Genomic DNA, 16,189 nt, shown 5'->3' with positions numbered 1-16,189 from the left:
CCGTAGGGCACATCCCTCGGCCCTCCCCAAACAGTGTGATGTGGTAGGTAAAGGCCGGGAGCCTGGAGCCTGACTCCCTGGCTCATATCTCCTCTCTACTATTTACTAAATTGTGTGATCTTTAGCAGTTTCTTCATCTGTGAAACCTCAGATGGTGACCTTGAGGTGTGTGTCTTCTGCTCCTCTGGAAATTGAATCTTTCTGGACTAGCACCATTTCAGCAGACCTCAAAAGAGGCCATCCTATTAGTACTGTATCCCACTCCCAGCCATTTATCTGTTCCTTCAGCATTAATTTAATGCCTACTGTATATACTGCTTTGCCCGATGCTGGAGCCAATACAAGGTTTTATCTATTGCAAGATGCACAGGTTTGACCTATTTTAATGTAAACCTCATTTTGGAGTGTAACATACATACAAAAGAGTACACAGACCAGGGGTGAATAGTGTAATGAGTTCTCACAAGCAAACATACATGTGGAACCAGAACACAGGTTAAGAAACAACATTACCAGCCAGGGCTTCAGAAGCATTTAGTTTTTTTTTTTTTTTTAGCATCTCCGCAATCACCCTGCGTCTTACAAGTAAGTACTGGTGAGTCATAATTTAAATGGCATCAGTTTTTTATCTTCTTAGTGATACATAAAATAATGGGGTGTTTGGGGGGAGAAACAACTTGAGGAGGTAGGAGCAGCAGTGAGGGAGGAGGTGTGGGGGTGGGAACTGGCTTTGCCCCTTAAGAATCCCCTGTGGAAGGGGAAATTCCACCCCCACCTCCACCCCCCCCCCCCGCCAGCTAGAGAAGGAGTCTCAGTTTCCCTTTAATTCATTTTTCTTCACCCCCACTCCACTCCCTACCTGTCCCCACCCCAGCCATGTCCCCAGGCAGGCACTGAGTCTAGAAAGGGCCCATTGGCATCACTTATCCCCGCTCCCAGTCCCCCACAGAAACCCTAGAAATCCAGTTTTCTGGGGTCTCCCCCCAAAATACCCCATTCCCTCCATGTTCAGAACTTCTTCCCCTGGTCTTGCAGAAGGAAGAAGCCAGCCCCCTCTCTTCCTCCCCTCTCTCCTCCTCTTCTAAAGGTAGGATATCTGAGATCTTGAATCCACCAGATTTCAGAAATGGGAAGAGACAGGGACCTCAATTCTAGGTTTTTTTTTTTTTTTTTTGAGACAGAGTCTCCCTTTGTTGTCCAGGCTAGAGTGAGTGCCATGGCGTCAGCCTAGCTCACAGCAACCTCAAACTCCTGGGCTCAAGTGATCCTTCTGCCTCAGCCTCCCGAGTAGCTGGGACTACAGGCATGCGCCACCATGCCCGGCTAATTTTTTATATATATATCAATTGGCCAATTAATTTCTTTCTATTTATAGTAGAGACGGGGTCTCGCTCTTGCTCAGGCTGGTTTTGAACTCCTGACCTTGAGCAATCCGCCCGCCTCGGCCTCCCAAGAGCTAGGATTACAGGCGTGAGCCACAGCGCCCGGCCAATTCTAGGTTTTGATGTGCGGGAGTTTCTAATTACTCCCTTGGAAAAAGCTTTAAATACCAGGAACAGTTTTGAATTACTCCTTTGTTTCTAGGGAAGCAAGTCCTAGAGGAGCAGGAGAGGTGACCTGGTGGGATCCCGGTTGGATGTCAGTAACCCCTGTTGTATACATGAGGAAACCAAGGCTCAGAGGTGAGGCATCTTGCCCAGGTTCTAGAGCAGACCTGTCTGATTATTAACTGTGTCTCTTCCATTGCAATTGGCTGGTGCTTGGTTTACACTGGGAACAGGGCAGAGCTAAATTTTATAATTGAGAGGGGGACCCTCCCATCAGGATCCTTGTGTGTGATTTTTTGTGTGCATGGAGAGTGGGGAGGTCTGGTAATTGGGTATGCTCTTGATCTAGTATTGTGTTGATTGAACAATTAAAAAAAATAATTAAATACATAAATGACTAAATGGCTCGCCCACTCATTCACCACAGCCAGCCTTACGCCAAGCTTTTCCTCACCTTTGCACTGGCTGTTCCCTCTGCCTGGAATGCCTTTCCCCCAAATATTCACCTGGCAGACTCTTCTCTCTCCTTAGGTATAGCACAACCATCGCCTCTTCCAAGTAGCCTTCCCTGACCCCCACCTGAATGTTGTTTCCTCTGTGTCTCTGTCTCAGCACTCATAGCACTTATGATCTATAGCCATCTTTTATTTCAATTTGATTTCTTGTTTCCTGTCTGCTCCCCTAGAACGTTGATTCCACCCCATGAGGGCAGGAATTTTTGTGTGTTTTCCACTGCTTGATCCCCAGCCCCTAAAATGGTATCTGGCCATAAATGTTTATGAAAAGACAGAAGGGCAGAAGGAAACAAAGAAACATGGGCTAAATGACTGAGGTAATGAATGACTATATACGTGTTATGCTAAGTAAATAAAATGGGATAAGTGAATAAAAGGGACTTTGAGGGAAAGGGACCCCAAGCTCCGACATTTGGAAAGTAAGCAAACTGAGATGTAGAGACAAAAAGACAATTCTTTTATTTTTGTTTAAGAATCCTTGAATGATGAGAACTGAGAACTTTTCTATAAAAAGGGCACTGGGTATTGCTAGAGTGAGTGTGGGAGCCAGGCAGGGATAACAGCATTAGAAGGGTTGATGGGGAAGAAACAGGGCTTGGGGGCCGGGTGCAATGGTTCACACCTGTAATCCTAGCAGGAGGACCTAGGAGGAGGCCTAGGCGGGAGGATCGCTTGAGATCAGGAGTTCGAGACTAGCCTGAGCAAGAGCGATACCCTGTCTTTACTAAAAATTTTTTTAAAAAAGTAGCTAGGCAACTAAAAATAGAAAAAATTAGCCAGGCGTTGTGGTGCGCACCTGAAGTCCCAGCTACTTGGGAGACTGAGGCAGGAGGATGGCTTGAGCCCAGGAGTTTGAGGTTGCTGTGAGCTAGGGACACCACAGCGCGCTCTACCCAAGGTGACAGAGTGAGACTCTATCTCAAAAAAAGAAAGAAAGAAAGAAAGAAAGAAAGAAAGAAAGAAAGAAAGAAAGAAAGAAAGAAAGAAAGAGAGAGAAACAGGGCTTGGGGCCCTGGAAGCAGAGAGCAGAGAGTGGCCCAGAGCAGATGGGCAGATGGAATGGGAGCTGTGGCCAGTGGGCAGAAGCACGGGGTGGCAACTCAGTCGTCCCATTCATCATCCTCTTCCTCATCACCGGCCTGGTCCTCCCCTTCGTCTGGAAGAAGAGAAAGATGTGGGGTGGGGCTCAGGCTGGGTAGGCGTGGAGGGGGTTCCTAGGACCCGGGAGGTGAGGACATGGCCCTGTTGGGCTGAGGTCACCGGCTAGAGGAGGGAGAGTTAGGGTTTCCCTTTAGGACTAGGGAGAGATTATAGTCAGGGTCTGGGTTCTAGTTGGAGTTGAGGTTAATATTGTCAAAAATCTGGTTATATTGTCACACAAAGGGTTAATATTAATCCATTTGTCACATAATGGGGCAAATTTAAACATTATTAGCAAAGGTGCGGTAATTTATTATTGTTTCGTGGCTGATTGATGCTAATATTGTTGACATAATGGGGTTAATGGTAGTAATATCACTGTCAAAAGATGAGGTCCGTATAATATTGTCATACAGTGGATTCAAGTTAATCTCATGGACACACTTTGTGGTTAATGTTAATATTATTGTCAAAGCTGGAATTAATTATATTATTATCACATAATAGGCTGAGATTAATATTATCCTCATATAAGGGGTTAATGAAAATATCATTGACACATTAGGAAATTAATATTAACATAATTATAAAAAGATTTGGCTAGTTATAATGTTATTATCACATAATGAGTTATAGTTAACAGTATTGTCAAAGTTGGGGTTCTTTACAATATTGTCATCACAGTGGGCTAATGTTAATAGCACTGAACATATGGGATTAATGTTACTATTGTGAACACAGCCTGGCATTAATGTTACTGTCAAAGATACAGTTAATTATATTATTGTTACATAGTGACAATGGTAACATTGTCAAAAAGGAGAATGATACAAGATTCATGTTAATACTGTCATCAACAGATGGGGCTAATGTCACTACTGATGGTGACTACTAGGGTTATTTTCAGGCCAGTGTTAGCCCTGAGAACCCAGCTCGCAGTCCTAGTGGGATCGGCTCACCCGAGGAGTGGATGGCTCTGCTTCTCTTCTGCATCACGTGCATCAGGGCCCCCACGAGCCCCTCCGAGCTCTGAGGTGGTGGCTGTGGCGCAGAGCTGTCTAGGGACCCAGGAGTCTGCACAAATAGGGTTCAGCATGGAGGGCTCAGAGCCTGGGAGAGGAGCATTTCTCCTCTCCCTGTCTCCATTATTTCTCCTCCCACACACTCCAATCTCCTTCGAGATTCTCCACCAACCTCCTGACCCAATCATTGAACCCCCAAAACCTAGCACCCCCATCAGTCCCAGTGTTACCCCCCAATATCCTGAGTCGCACAGGACACCCCAGAGTCCCACAGCCCCAATCCTCCGTCCTGCCCATCCTCACCTTGTTCAGCTGAATTCCCTGCCGGATTTGATCCAAAAGCGCCCCCCGACCCCCAACAGGGGCCAGGCCCCCCCCAGGCACCAAAGCAGGTGGGGGTAGGGGAGGGGCTGGCCCATTCCCTGAGCTGGGTGGTGGTGGTGGTGGTGGTGGAGGTGGTGGTGGCAGGGGCGGCCCCCCAGCCCCAGGAGGTGGAGGAGGAGGTGGTCCAGAACGTCCAGTGGCTGGAGGGGGTGGTGGTGGAGGGCCCCCTCGGCCTGGGGGTGGGGGTCCCCGGGGCGTTGGTGGGGGTGGAGCACCCCCCAAAGGTACAGGGGGCAGTGGACCAGAACGACCCTTATTACCCCCCACAATAGGGGGCCGTGGGGGTTGGTTCCCTCCTCGGGATGGTGGTGGGGGCGGTGGAAGTGGCTCTGTGGGGGCAAAATAACACATAGTTGTAATTACTATTTTCTTCTGAGCCTACGTTTTGCTCATCTGTATGATGGGTACCCCAATGGACCAACTCCTGATTCGGGCAGTGTAGGCATTCCCATGAGGACTGAGTGACTTCAGTATATCTCTTAGGTATCAGCTGCCAGGGCTGAAGAGGGGATATATGGAAGTGGGGCTTACCCTGGCGCCTCATCTCCTGTCGCACAGCCTCCAGCCCACCCTGGTCCTCAATGAAGTCGTAGATAAGTTTGGAGGTCTCAGCATCAGTGAGCTGAGCCTCACTGATTCCTGCCCTGGAGAACAGACTCCGAAGATCCGGGTCGAGATTGTTCACCTGCTCAGGAGGAAAAGGCCAGGGCAGGGGTAAAAGAATAAAGTGAGGAGGGAAAGGACATGGATTATTATTGGGTCCATCCCAGTGAGAGATCTAAGAGGGATGTGGGAAGGGTGGGGTCTGTGGGTGGAGTCTATGCAGTGGTCTCTAGAAGGTGGATGGATTGAGTAGGGTCCAGGGGACTTCAGAGTTACTCACGTCAAATCCATTCTGGGGGTCCCACCCCACGTGGCTGACATGTCTGGGGGAGATGAGGAGACTACAGTGAAGCTCCACTGCCCTTTCCCCTCCCTTCCTAGTGTTTTTTTGTTTGTTTGTTTGTTTGTTTTTGAGACAGAGTCTGCTTTGTTGCCCAGGCTAGAGTGAGTGCCATGGCGTCAGCCTAGCTCACAGCAACCTCAAACTCCTGGGCTCAAGCAATCCTACTGCCTCAGCCTCCTGAGTAGCTGGGACTGCAGGCATGAGCCACCATGCCCGGCTAATTTTTTTCTATATATATTAGTTGGCCAATTAATTTCTTTCTATTTTATAGTAGAGGCGGGGGTCTTGCTCTTGCTCAGGCTGGTTTCGAACTCCTGACGTCGAACAATCCACCCGCCTCCGCCTCCCAGAGTGCTTTTCACAGGCAGATTACAGGCGTGAGCCACCGTGCCCGGCCCCTCTCTTCCTAGTGAAGACCTTTGCTCTTTCTTGCCCAGAGGGACTCTGAGAGGCCAGAATTAATAACTGAGCCTGAGTGAGTGAATGAATATGAGCAGGAGTTTATAGAATTAGAAGGAGTCCATAGTTTGTGGTGCTGATCTGTCTACCTGTCCCTCTTTCTACCAGCTAGCCATCTACCATCCAGCTATGGAGAAGTAGTGGATCCGGCCAGGCGTGGTGGCTCACACCTGTAATCCTAGCACTCTGGGAGGCTGAGACAGGCAGATGGCTCAAGGTCAGGAGTTTGAAACCAGCCTGAGCAAGAGCGAGACCCCGTCTCTACTATAAATAGAAAGAAATTAATTGGCTAACTAATATATATATAGAGAGAAAAAATAGCCGGGCATGGTGGCGAATGCCTGTAGTCCCAGCTACTCAGGAGGCTAAGGCAGTAGGATTGCTTGAGCCCAGGAGTTTGAGGTTGCTGTGAGCTAGGCTGACGCCACGGCACTCACTCTAGCCTAGGCAACAAAGCAAGACTCTGTCTTTTTTGAGACTCTGTCTCAAAAAAAAGAAAAAAAAGAGAAGTAGTGGATCCCACAAAACATTCATTTGTCTACCTATCCATTCACATTCATCTGTTGGACCCCTGATCTGTCCCTACATCTTTCTCTCCCAACCATCTGCCTACATGTATCTGTTTACTGATTTGTCCACCAATCTGTCCTCACACACATTTGTCTATCCACCCATCCATCTACCCATGTGCCCACCTTTCCATCCACTCATTTTTCTACCCTTTCAACCACACACTTCTGTTCATTTATCCATTTTTTTTTTTTTTTGAGACAGAGTCTCACTCTGTTGCCCTGGCTAGAGTGCCGTGGTATCATCCTAGCTCACAGCAACCTCAAAGTCCTGGGCTCAAGCAATCTTTCTGCCTCAGCCTCCTGAGTAGCTGGGACTACATGCACATGCCACCATGCCCGGCTAATTTTTTCTATATATTTTTAGTTGTCCAATTAATTTCTTTCTATTTTTAGTAGAGACAGCGTCTCGCTCTTGCTCAGGCTGGTTTCAAACTCCTGACCTTGAGCCATCTGCTCGTCTTGGCCTCCCAGAGTGCTAGGATCACAGGTGTGAGCCACTACACCCGGCCTCATTTATCCATTGAACTGTCCTTTCATCCACTGACTGTCCACCTATCCATCCCCATCCACCTTGTCTGCAAACCAATCAGCCTGACTATCAATCTGTCCTTGCACTCATCCACTCACCCAGCCATCTACACACCTACTTCCCACAGACCCACCCACCTGTCTGTCCACCACTTACCCACACATTCTTCAACCCATTCACTCATTTATGCATTCATCCATTCATCTATCCATCCACCCACCCACCCACCCACTCCCCAGCCAGCCCACTTAGGGTGGGACTAGCATGAGGCAAGTGAGGTGCCTAGGGTACAAAATTTAAGGAGGCACTCACTCTCAAGAGTCAGAAATTACAGTGGCATGACCCTGAGAGTGACTACCTCCTTAAATTTTGCACCCTAGATGCCTTATTTACCTCTCCCTAGTCCCAGCCCTACACCCACCCACCTATCCATCTGCCCATCATTCCATCAACTCAGCTGTCCACCTGTTCATATGTCCCTCCACCCCCAGGGATCTGTGCACCCACTGGGGAAAGGTTCTTACTTGAATCCGCAGGGTGCACCAATATCAGCCTTGCTAATCTTCTTTTTCCCTGAACGTTTCTTATCAGCTGGGCCAGGTCCAGGTGCTGGGAGTCCTCGGTATCGTGAACTTGTGATGTCAGGGTTCTGGATGTCCACTGTCACCAGCCCCAAGGCCAGTGGGCCAGCTGATGTGCCTGTGGGGAAAATAGGGTAGCTGGACCACTGTCCCACTTGCCTACCAACCAAAGCATAGGGGCAAGAAATGGGAAGACTGTTGGGGGAATCTGTGTGTGTATGTGTGTGTATATATGTGTGATTGTCATGGAGGGAGTGGGTGAGGGGTCCAAGTAGGGTCTATGGAGAAGTGGGTGGATCCCACAAACCATTCATAAATTCACTGATTCATCCATTTATTTATTCACTCATGCTTGCTGCTTAAGTTTTTTTCTTTGTTTTTTTTTTTTTTCGGCATATGATGGGGGTACAGATTTTAAGGTTTCAATAAATGCCCTTTCCCCCCTCCCCCCAGCATCTACCCAAAAGATCCAATGACACTCTACATAAAAGACACCTGCACTCGAATGGTTTTGTTTTTTGAGATACGACCTCACTCTGTCACCTAGAGCACAGTGGCATCATCATAGCTCACAGCAATCTCAAACTCCTGGGCTCAAGTGATCCTCCCACCTGGGCCTCCTAAAGTGCTAGGATTACAGGTGTGAGCCACCATCCCCAGCTCCGCTTAAGTGTTAACTCATTAATTCACTGATTCATTGACTAATTAATTTGTTAAATTATTCATTTGCTCAATCATTGCTGTCATTTATTCACGGTTCATTCACTCATTCATTCATTCACTTAATCATCCATCCATCTATTCATCCATTTATCCACATATCCATTCACCTATACATCTATGTACTCATCTACATATCATATATCTATTTATGCTTTCATCCTCCCATCAATCCAACCCCCATTCAGCCATCTATCTACCACCAGTCCTTCCCCATGTCCATGCACCTGCTCATGCATCCACATACCCATCCTTCTACCCATCCACTCACCCAGTTATCCATCCATAAACTCATCCATTTGCCCATCCATCCGCCATACACCTATCTTCCCCTCCACCAGGCCATCGAGCCACCCATTCACCCACTTATCCACCAAACTACTTTTCCATCCACCCACTCCCCCCACATTCATTCAGCCAGAGACACAGGAAAGAATCAGTACTCACCCCCTTGATCTCCACTTGGGTGTGGGGGCAAGGGCGGGAGCCCTCCTCTTCTCTCTGGGAAGATGGAGTGTGTAGAGAGCTATCACAACCTGCCACAGGTTCCTGGGGTAGCCCCTTACTACTTAGTATTTGCACTAGAGGACTCACCTTCATTGGCTGGTGCTGGTGGTGGGGGTAGCTGGCGTCTGTCTGTGGAGAGACAGTAGGTAGATTGGGAGCCAGAACCATGAGAGGGGGCTTTTCTAGCTCCCACCCTTGTACTCACCGCTGCCCAACTTCCTTTCCTCCCCTAAGCCTTCTCACCTCCACTTTGTCTCTGATTCCTTTTTTGTATCTTCTCTTGCACCAGGGCCCGGAAGGCCTGGGCCTCGCCCTCGTCTGCAAAGTTCAGCCCTGCTTGGCAGTCCTGCACATGACTTGGGGTTAGCAGCCTTCCAGGCCCCTCACGCTTTCCCATCTCCTCCCCATACCCTAACTGAGGCCCAAGGGTTGGTTGGTCACTTACATCTCCAGCAAAGGTGTGGAAGAAGGGGGTGGGAGTGGAGTAGACCAGCTGTGAGTACAGCTCCTGTTCCCAGAGCAGCCGGCCAGCCTGGAGAGGTACAGGGTAGGAGACATGCTGGCACTGAGGCATGCAATGGGTGGCAGGCCTTTGTTATCTGGACAGGGAGCATGGTGTCCAGATTTGGGGTTCCAGGGTCTGATTTGGAGATTTTCAGCTCAGCATCAGAGTTGGGGGTATAGGTATCAGATATGGAGGGTTGGAGTATAGTCTGGGAGTCAGAAACTTTTGTGAAAGGTTTGGATTTGGGGTTCAGGGCCCTAGATGTGGGACTTGGGGGATTGAATTTGAGAATTTAGGACTCTAGTCCTAGGAAACTGAGGCTGATTCATAGACTCAATCTTTCACCTGCTCCCCCTTCATGGCAGGTAGGGTTCTAGTATTTAGGAGTTAGAGTTCAGACATACAGATTTGGGAGTTTTGAGAAGAGTCCAGCTAAGGTATATGTAATGTGGGGTCCATAGAGCAGAGTATGACTTTATCTGTTGAGCAGAGTATGGTCAATATCTGATGGCCTTGGGATCTTGAAGTTATGCTGGCTCCATCTTTATGAGTTTAGAAGCATGAATTTGGGGTTTAAGCCTGGAAAATTTAGGTTGGGGATTTATGGAACAGATTTTTTTTTCTTAGGAATTATGTCACTATTTGAGTGTTCAGGAGTTTTAATGGGAATTCTGGGGTCCATGCTATGAGTTTAGAAGGACAGATTTGGAGTTCAAGACTCATGTAATACTCAGGTTTGGGGTTTGGGGAACAGATTTATGACTTAAGAGCTAGGCAAACATTTGGGTTCAGGAGTTTTGATGGGGTATTCCTGGGATGAAAAATGTTGAGTTTTGAATAGGATGAGGCATAAATATAGTGCTCATTTTTTGGATTTGTAGAATAGATTAGGCTTAGGAGATGAGCTAATATTTGAGGGTTGAGAGATCTTGATATGGAGACTCCTGGGTGAGCACTGCAGACTTAGAATGGCCAACCAGAATTTGAGATCTTGATGGGGTTTTGTTTCTGGGCCTCAGGGGTTCACTGATCTTGTCCCAGGGCTCAGGGCCGTGGACACAGATCTGGGTTTGCAGGTTGAGAACTGGCTTGCAAGTCCGGGGCTGGGTTGGTCACCTGAAGGCCATAAAGGCGGATGAAGTAGGACTTCTGGGGGTTATCCTTCACGAAACACACAGCCCCACAATGCTCCTTGGTCCAGTACTCGGCTCCAGGGGGCAGCGCCAGGTACAGCTGAACAACTGCAGTGGCCAGGGTCTGGGAGAGGAAAGCAAAGGTCGGTAGAGTTTGGTTAGGGGTAGCCAGAGGGTCTTGGAGACAGACCCGGTCCTTCCTTGCTTGTGGCTGTCATGGACATGAAGGAAGAGCTGCAGCCAGGGGCAAGGCGAGTAGACATTGAGATCTTTCCGAGATGGGTGGCTGATGGTGAGTAGATTCTAGGAGAGGAGATGATGGAGAGGGACAGGAGGAGGGGGAGGAAAGAGCAGGAAAAGGGAAGGATGGGGAAGATGAGGAGGGAGGAGGAAGAGGAAAAAGAAGAGGAAAGGGAGGGAGACAGGGGAGGGCCAGATGATCCCCAGCTCACCCAGCATTTTCGTCCAAGCATCTCGAAGAGCCTCTGGTTCTCGTGGTCCTGGAGGAGGGTGGAGGGTATGTTCTGCTGAGCTGCGGATCCTCCCCGGCCCCCAGGCCTGCTTCCCACAGGGCCCCCACTCATGGTGCTTTCTGCCCTTGTCCTCTCCGGCTAGGCTCTGGGTGTAGGGTAAGAAGAGGAACTTCCGCAGTGAGCAAGGGAACAGGAAGTACAAAAAAACCACAAGGGAAACAAGTCCTGGGAGGGGAGGCCCTCGGTGAGCCTGACCTCCTCCTCCCTAGGACAGGCTTTGCCTCCTCCTTTAGATTGGGACCCTCTTCCTTTTGACTGGTTAGACGCATCTTTTTGACTAGGTCAGGTCCTCCTCTTTTCTTACTCTCTGGGGCTCATCTCCCTCTGGCTGGCAGTGAGAGGCCAGCCATCTACACACCTCCGCGTAGCTCCCTGCGGCAGGGGCAGGGAGGAGCCATGGGGCAGGACTGACTCCTTCCTACCCAGAGTACCCAGTTAGTTTGGGGCCGAGGTCCAAGGCCCTAGTCCTGAAGGGTTACTGCACCAAAACTCTTCCTTTTCATTACACAGTGAGCCCCAGATCCCATCTCTATCCCGAGCTCACATATGTTAACAGCACTGCATACACCCTGGCTCACTTCCTCATCCCTCACCCTTGCCTCCCTGCAGCTCCCAAACTACTTTCTGCACGTTATCCTCTTTTTTTAAAAAAAGGAACTTTCTAACATATAAAAATGCCTAAACAACATCTTCTTTAATTTTTGTGGTTTTTTAACTTTTTAAAAGTACATCATCATTTCACTTCTAGAAACACTAAAAAGAGGGGAAAAAAGTACATCATCTTAGGAGACTCGCTTTTTCCCCACTGGACATTCTACTAGTATCTTAACACTCATATAGCACTTAACACGTGTGCCAGGCACTGTTTTGTCCCCTACACTTTTTTTTTTTTTTTGAGACAGTGTCTCACTCTATTGCCCGGACTAGAGTGCCATGGCATCAGCATAGCTCACAGCAACCTCAAACTCCTGGACTCAAGCGATCCTCCTGCCTCAGCCTCCCGAGTAGCTGGGACTACAGGCATGCGCCACCATGCCTGGCTAATGTTTTTTTCTATATATGTTTAGTTGTCCAGATAATTTTTCTATTTTTAGTAGAGACGGGGTCTCGCTCTTGCTCAGGCTGGTCTCGAACTCCTGACGTTGAGTGATCTGCCCGCCTTGGCCTCCCAGAGTGCTAGGATTATAGGCGTGAGCCACCACACCCGGCCTGTCTCCTACACATTTAAAATCCTTTCAATCAGTTCAATCTTCACAACAGCCTGTGAGATAGACACTACCACCATGTTCATTTTACAAATGAGGGAACCAAGGCACGGAGTGGTTAAATGATTTGCCCGGCAGTCCCGGCAAGCATGGCAGGCAGGCTATGTTACGTGTGTCCCTCTGCTCCAGGCCTTCGCTCTCTGCTATGATTTGTATTTGCCTAAAGCTGTTGGCTGTTCATTTCCACCGCTGTGTAGTAGTCTATGGTGTGCGTGTGCAATCCATGCATCCATATTCTCCTGCTAACAGACTTTGGGGCTCTTTCTGGTTCTTGCTGTTGGGAGCAACGCTGCAGTGTTCATTCCTATACACATCTGGTCCACATAGGCAATGAATCGGTGGGTTGTAGACTTTATACCTCTAACTTTTCCAGATAACGTCAGACTTTTCCCCAAGTGAATGCTAGCTCAGCCCCCATGCCTCCCTGGGCCTCAGTTTCCCCATCCCTGAGGTAGGCCGTTTGGGAGCATAAAGCTCTCAGGCACAGGGACAGTTTTGGGGAGCTTAGCAGGTCTGGGTGTGACATTCCCAGGTACCTGAAAGGGGAAAGCACATCTCCAGGTGAGACCAGTCCTGCCTGGAAACCTCCATGGCTCCCTGCACCGGCAGGTCCAAAGCCTCTCCCTGAGCCTAGGCCCAAAGCCCCTTCTGGTGTGGCAGTTCCAACCTCCCTCCCTCCTCTCTCCATCACAACTCAGTTTATGGTGCCACAACTCACCGGACTCTGTCAAACCTCCAGGCCGGGAGCTCCTTCAACCTGTCCATTAGGGCAGGTCCCAACTTGGCCTTAAAAAGCCGTTGCATTCATTCACTTAACATTGCTTATTGAGCACTCACTGTATGCCAAGCAGATCTGCAGTATCTGGCACAAACCAGACAATAAATGTGTATTGAAGGAATGAATGAGGGATTAATGATATCCAATCTGACCTGGTGTCTTCTGAGATTTTTCTAAGTGGATTACATTTCTTATCTCACATTCCCAGGCAACCCCATGAGGTGATTACTACTGTTATCCCTGTTGCTCTGACAGGGAAGCTGAGGCCCAGAGAAGCCTGAGTAACTTGCCCCAGGTCACACAGCTTGTGGGTGGTAGAGTCCACCCTGTGGGGTACCACATGGAGGTCAAGAAAAAACAATGTGTTTCTCTACATAAAAAAACCTAAGGGAAATTGTTGTTCTTTTAGTCCCTAATAGGAGTTTTCCCACTATGGAATATAGTGATTTCTTTCTTTTCTTTTTTTTTTTTTTGTATTGTGATAAACATTCTCTTTTTTTATTTCCGCATATTATGGGTGTACAAATTATAGTGATTTCTTAAGCTTTTTTTTTTTTGAGATGGGGGTCTCACTGCACAGGTTGGACTCCTCCCACCTCAGCTTCCCAAGTAGCTGGGATTACAGGTACGAGCCACTGTGCCCAGCTCTTTATTAATCATTTTAATATTATTTCATATTACCCATATTGTTGGATTGCTCTGTTGAGCTACATCAATAATCTAGAGCTAGTTTATTTTACTTTTATGTGTCCCCATCAACTTTTTCTGCTCTGGATGCCAGCACCCAGTGGGCTGATGGCCTTGAAGATAATTTGTTCTCCTGGGCCTTGCAATAGATTTAGAAACAAAAACAGGAACCTTAATCCAGCTTTTCTGGTTGCTCTCGGCAGGAGAGTTGGTCTAATACAAGTCAGTCCACAAGGTTGGAAACAGAAGTGTCTGTTTATCCCTGGTGGTCTAGTAGTTAAAAGAAAGAAAAAAAAACAGAAGTGTCTGTTTACTTCCTAGTAATACAGTGAACACCAGGAGCCCCCAAGAGCCAGGACAGATCCAATAACCTATACCACACACCCCCATGCTCCCCTATCATCTACCCCTCCAACCCGCTGGGGCAACCAGATGGAGGATTGTTTCATATTTATATCTTGTGCTTATTTTGCTTCATGCTGGGAAGCTACTGTCAACCAGATCATGCTATCCAGATCACATGTCCTGAGTAATAATAAGACATGGGGCATCTTCCACACCCGTCACCGCTGATTCAGTCCATGGAAGAGACCTAGCCATGGGGAGGGTCCAACTGCTGTCTTTTAAAACCAAACTGATGGCAGTGGCACACGCCTGTAATCCTAGCACTCTGGGAGGCCGAGGTGGGCGGATTGCTCGAGGTCAGGAGTTCAAAACCAGCCTGAGCGAGACCCCATCTCTACTATAAATAGAAAATAATTAATTGGCCAACTAATATATATAGAAAAAATTAGCCAGGCATGGTGGCACATGCCTGTAGTCCCAGCTACTCGGGAGGCTGAGGCAGCAGGATTGCTTGAGCCCAGGAGTTTGAGGTTGCTGTGAGCTAGGCTGACGCCACAGCACTCACTCTAGCTTGGGTAACAAAGCGAGACTGTCCAAAAAAAACAAAAAAAACAAAAAAAACCAATCTGAGGCCAAGATGGCAAAATTTACATTGCCACACCATCCTTCTGCCCTCACCTTTATGCCCCTTGTGGCCCTCCGTACCCCTGACACAGGGGGACTTCTTCCTTATGGTATATAAGCCCTGGGTCCAGGAGCGAGAGGTAAGGGCAGGAGGATCCACCGTACTGTCTCACTTCTGGCCATATGGGACATAGCTTCCGTCCATAAGTCCCTATTAAATGTTTCTTTTTGAGAAATTGGATATGTAAACCTCTTTCTTTAGCCTTTGAGCTTTCTTGGCCTTTGGGGGTAGGAATGCATAGATCTGCCCACCGTGGAACAACACTGTTCACTGATGCTGTGGGCAAATGGGTGCTTTAGGGGCCCTCAGTCCTGGTGGGGATGGGCTGAGGACAGGGTGAGCAGAGAAAGCAGAGACATCTGTAGGGACATGAATGGCGCAGTGGCGAGACCACACAGTCTGGAGCTGCACAGCCTGCCTCTGGCGCTGGCCCTGGCACTCCTCAGCTGGGTACCTCTGGGCAACCTTTCACAGCCTTGGTTCTCTCACCCATACAGGAAAGATAGTGGTAGTAGTTAAAGTTGTTGTGAAGACTTAGGTTCATGGAAAGTGATTAGGACAGAGGTTAACACATGTTGTTATAATTATGCATTATTGTTGTTTTGTGAAATAGCTGAGTAACTTGAATAAATAAACTATCATCCCCTTGGCCTAGTATTCCCCCCTTGCCCCCTCCCTCCTCCATCAGACTTTCAGGTTCCACCACTGGTGGATGGTCAGAGACCCAGAACATATGCCCTTTCTTCCTTCTCCCCTGCTGCAAAGCCCCTCTGAGGTCCACTCTGGGAGCTCAGCCACACCCCTCCGGAGCTGTGACACGCTCCTGGCGCCTTCCCTGCCAACCTTGGAGGCCCCACCAACGACATTTCCCACCTACTGCCCCCACCCCCACCTGCACCGGAAAACACAGCCCAGCGAGGCCCAACCTCGGACCGGCCAGGGAACCAGAGGTCCCCTCCTAGTCCCTACATTGCCACCACCAACTCTTCCTGGTGGGCGCTCCTTACCTCCCTGCACCTCAGTCTGCCTCACCCCAGGAGTGTCCACCCCCCAATGTATGTGCCCCTATAATTCCAGGGGTGACTAAACCCCTGTCTATGGTCCCAGGAGGGCCCATTCCCGTCTGGGTGATCCCATAATTGATAAGGACGCAGCCTGGAATGGACCACAACGGGTGGGGGAGGAACGCACAAATGGAACAGTCCACCCAGGGTTGTACCACTAGGGAGGGGTAGCCATCTTGCAACGTATCATTTTGTTCGTGGAGGAGGAATGCCGGAGGAGCCTCGTCGTTGCACGGGGACCAGACTGCTCGTCCCCGTCCCATCCTCCAGAC

General features: G+C 48.8%; 1 protein-coding gene across 1 annotated transcript; it reads right to left on the bottom strand.

Annotated features, from left to right (window-relative positions):
- Window positions 1-3,028: 3,028 nt before the first annotated feature.
- WAS (WASP actin nucleation promoting factor) lies at window positions 3,029-11,228 on the bottom strand. Its single transcript, XM_012738055.3, has 12 exons — window positions 11,013-11,228; window positions 10,544-10,684; window positions 9,368-9,454; window positions 9,166-9,268; window positions 9,010-9,051; window positions 8,863-8,916; window positions 7,639-7,813; window positions 5,492-5,534; window positions 5,140-5,293; window positions 4,528-4,937; window positions 4,162-4,276; window positions 3,029-3,218 (listed from the first exon to the last, which is right to left on the bottom strand). Exons 1-12 carry the CDS (start codon window positions 11,142-11,144, stop codon window positions 3,163-3,165), a joined length of 1,512 nt encoding a protein of 503 aa, XP_012593509.1. The 5' UTR covers window positions 11,145-11,228; the 3' UTR covers window positions 3,029-3,162.
- Between the last annotated feature and the right edge of the window lie 4,961 nt (window positions 11,229-16,189).

This window comes from Microcebus murinus, chromosome X, assembly GCF_040939455.1.
Source record: "Microcebus murinus isolate Inina chromosome X, M.murinus_Inina_mat1.0, whole genome shotgun sequence".
Lineage (NCBI taxonomy): Eukaryota > Metazoa > Chordata > Mammalia > Primates > Cheirogaleidae > Microcebus > Microcebus murinus.
This window is presented reverse-complemented; position numbering and strand designations above follow the sequence as displayed.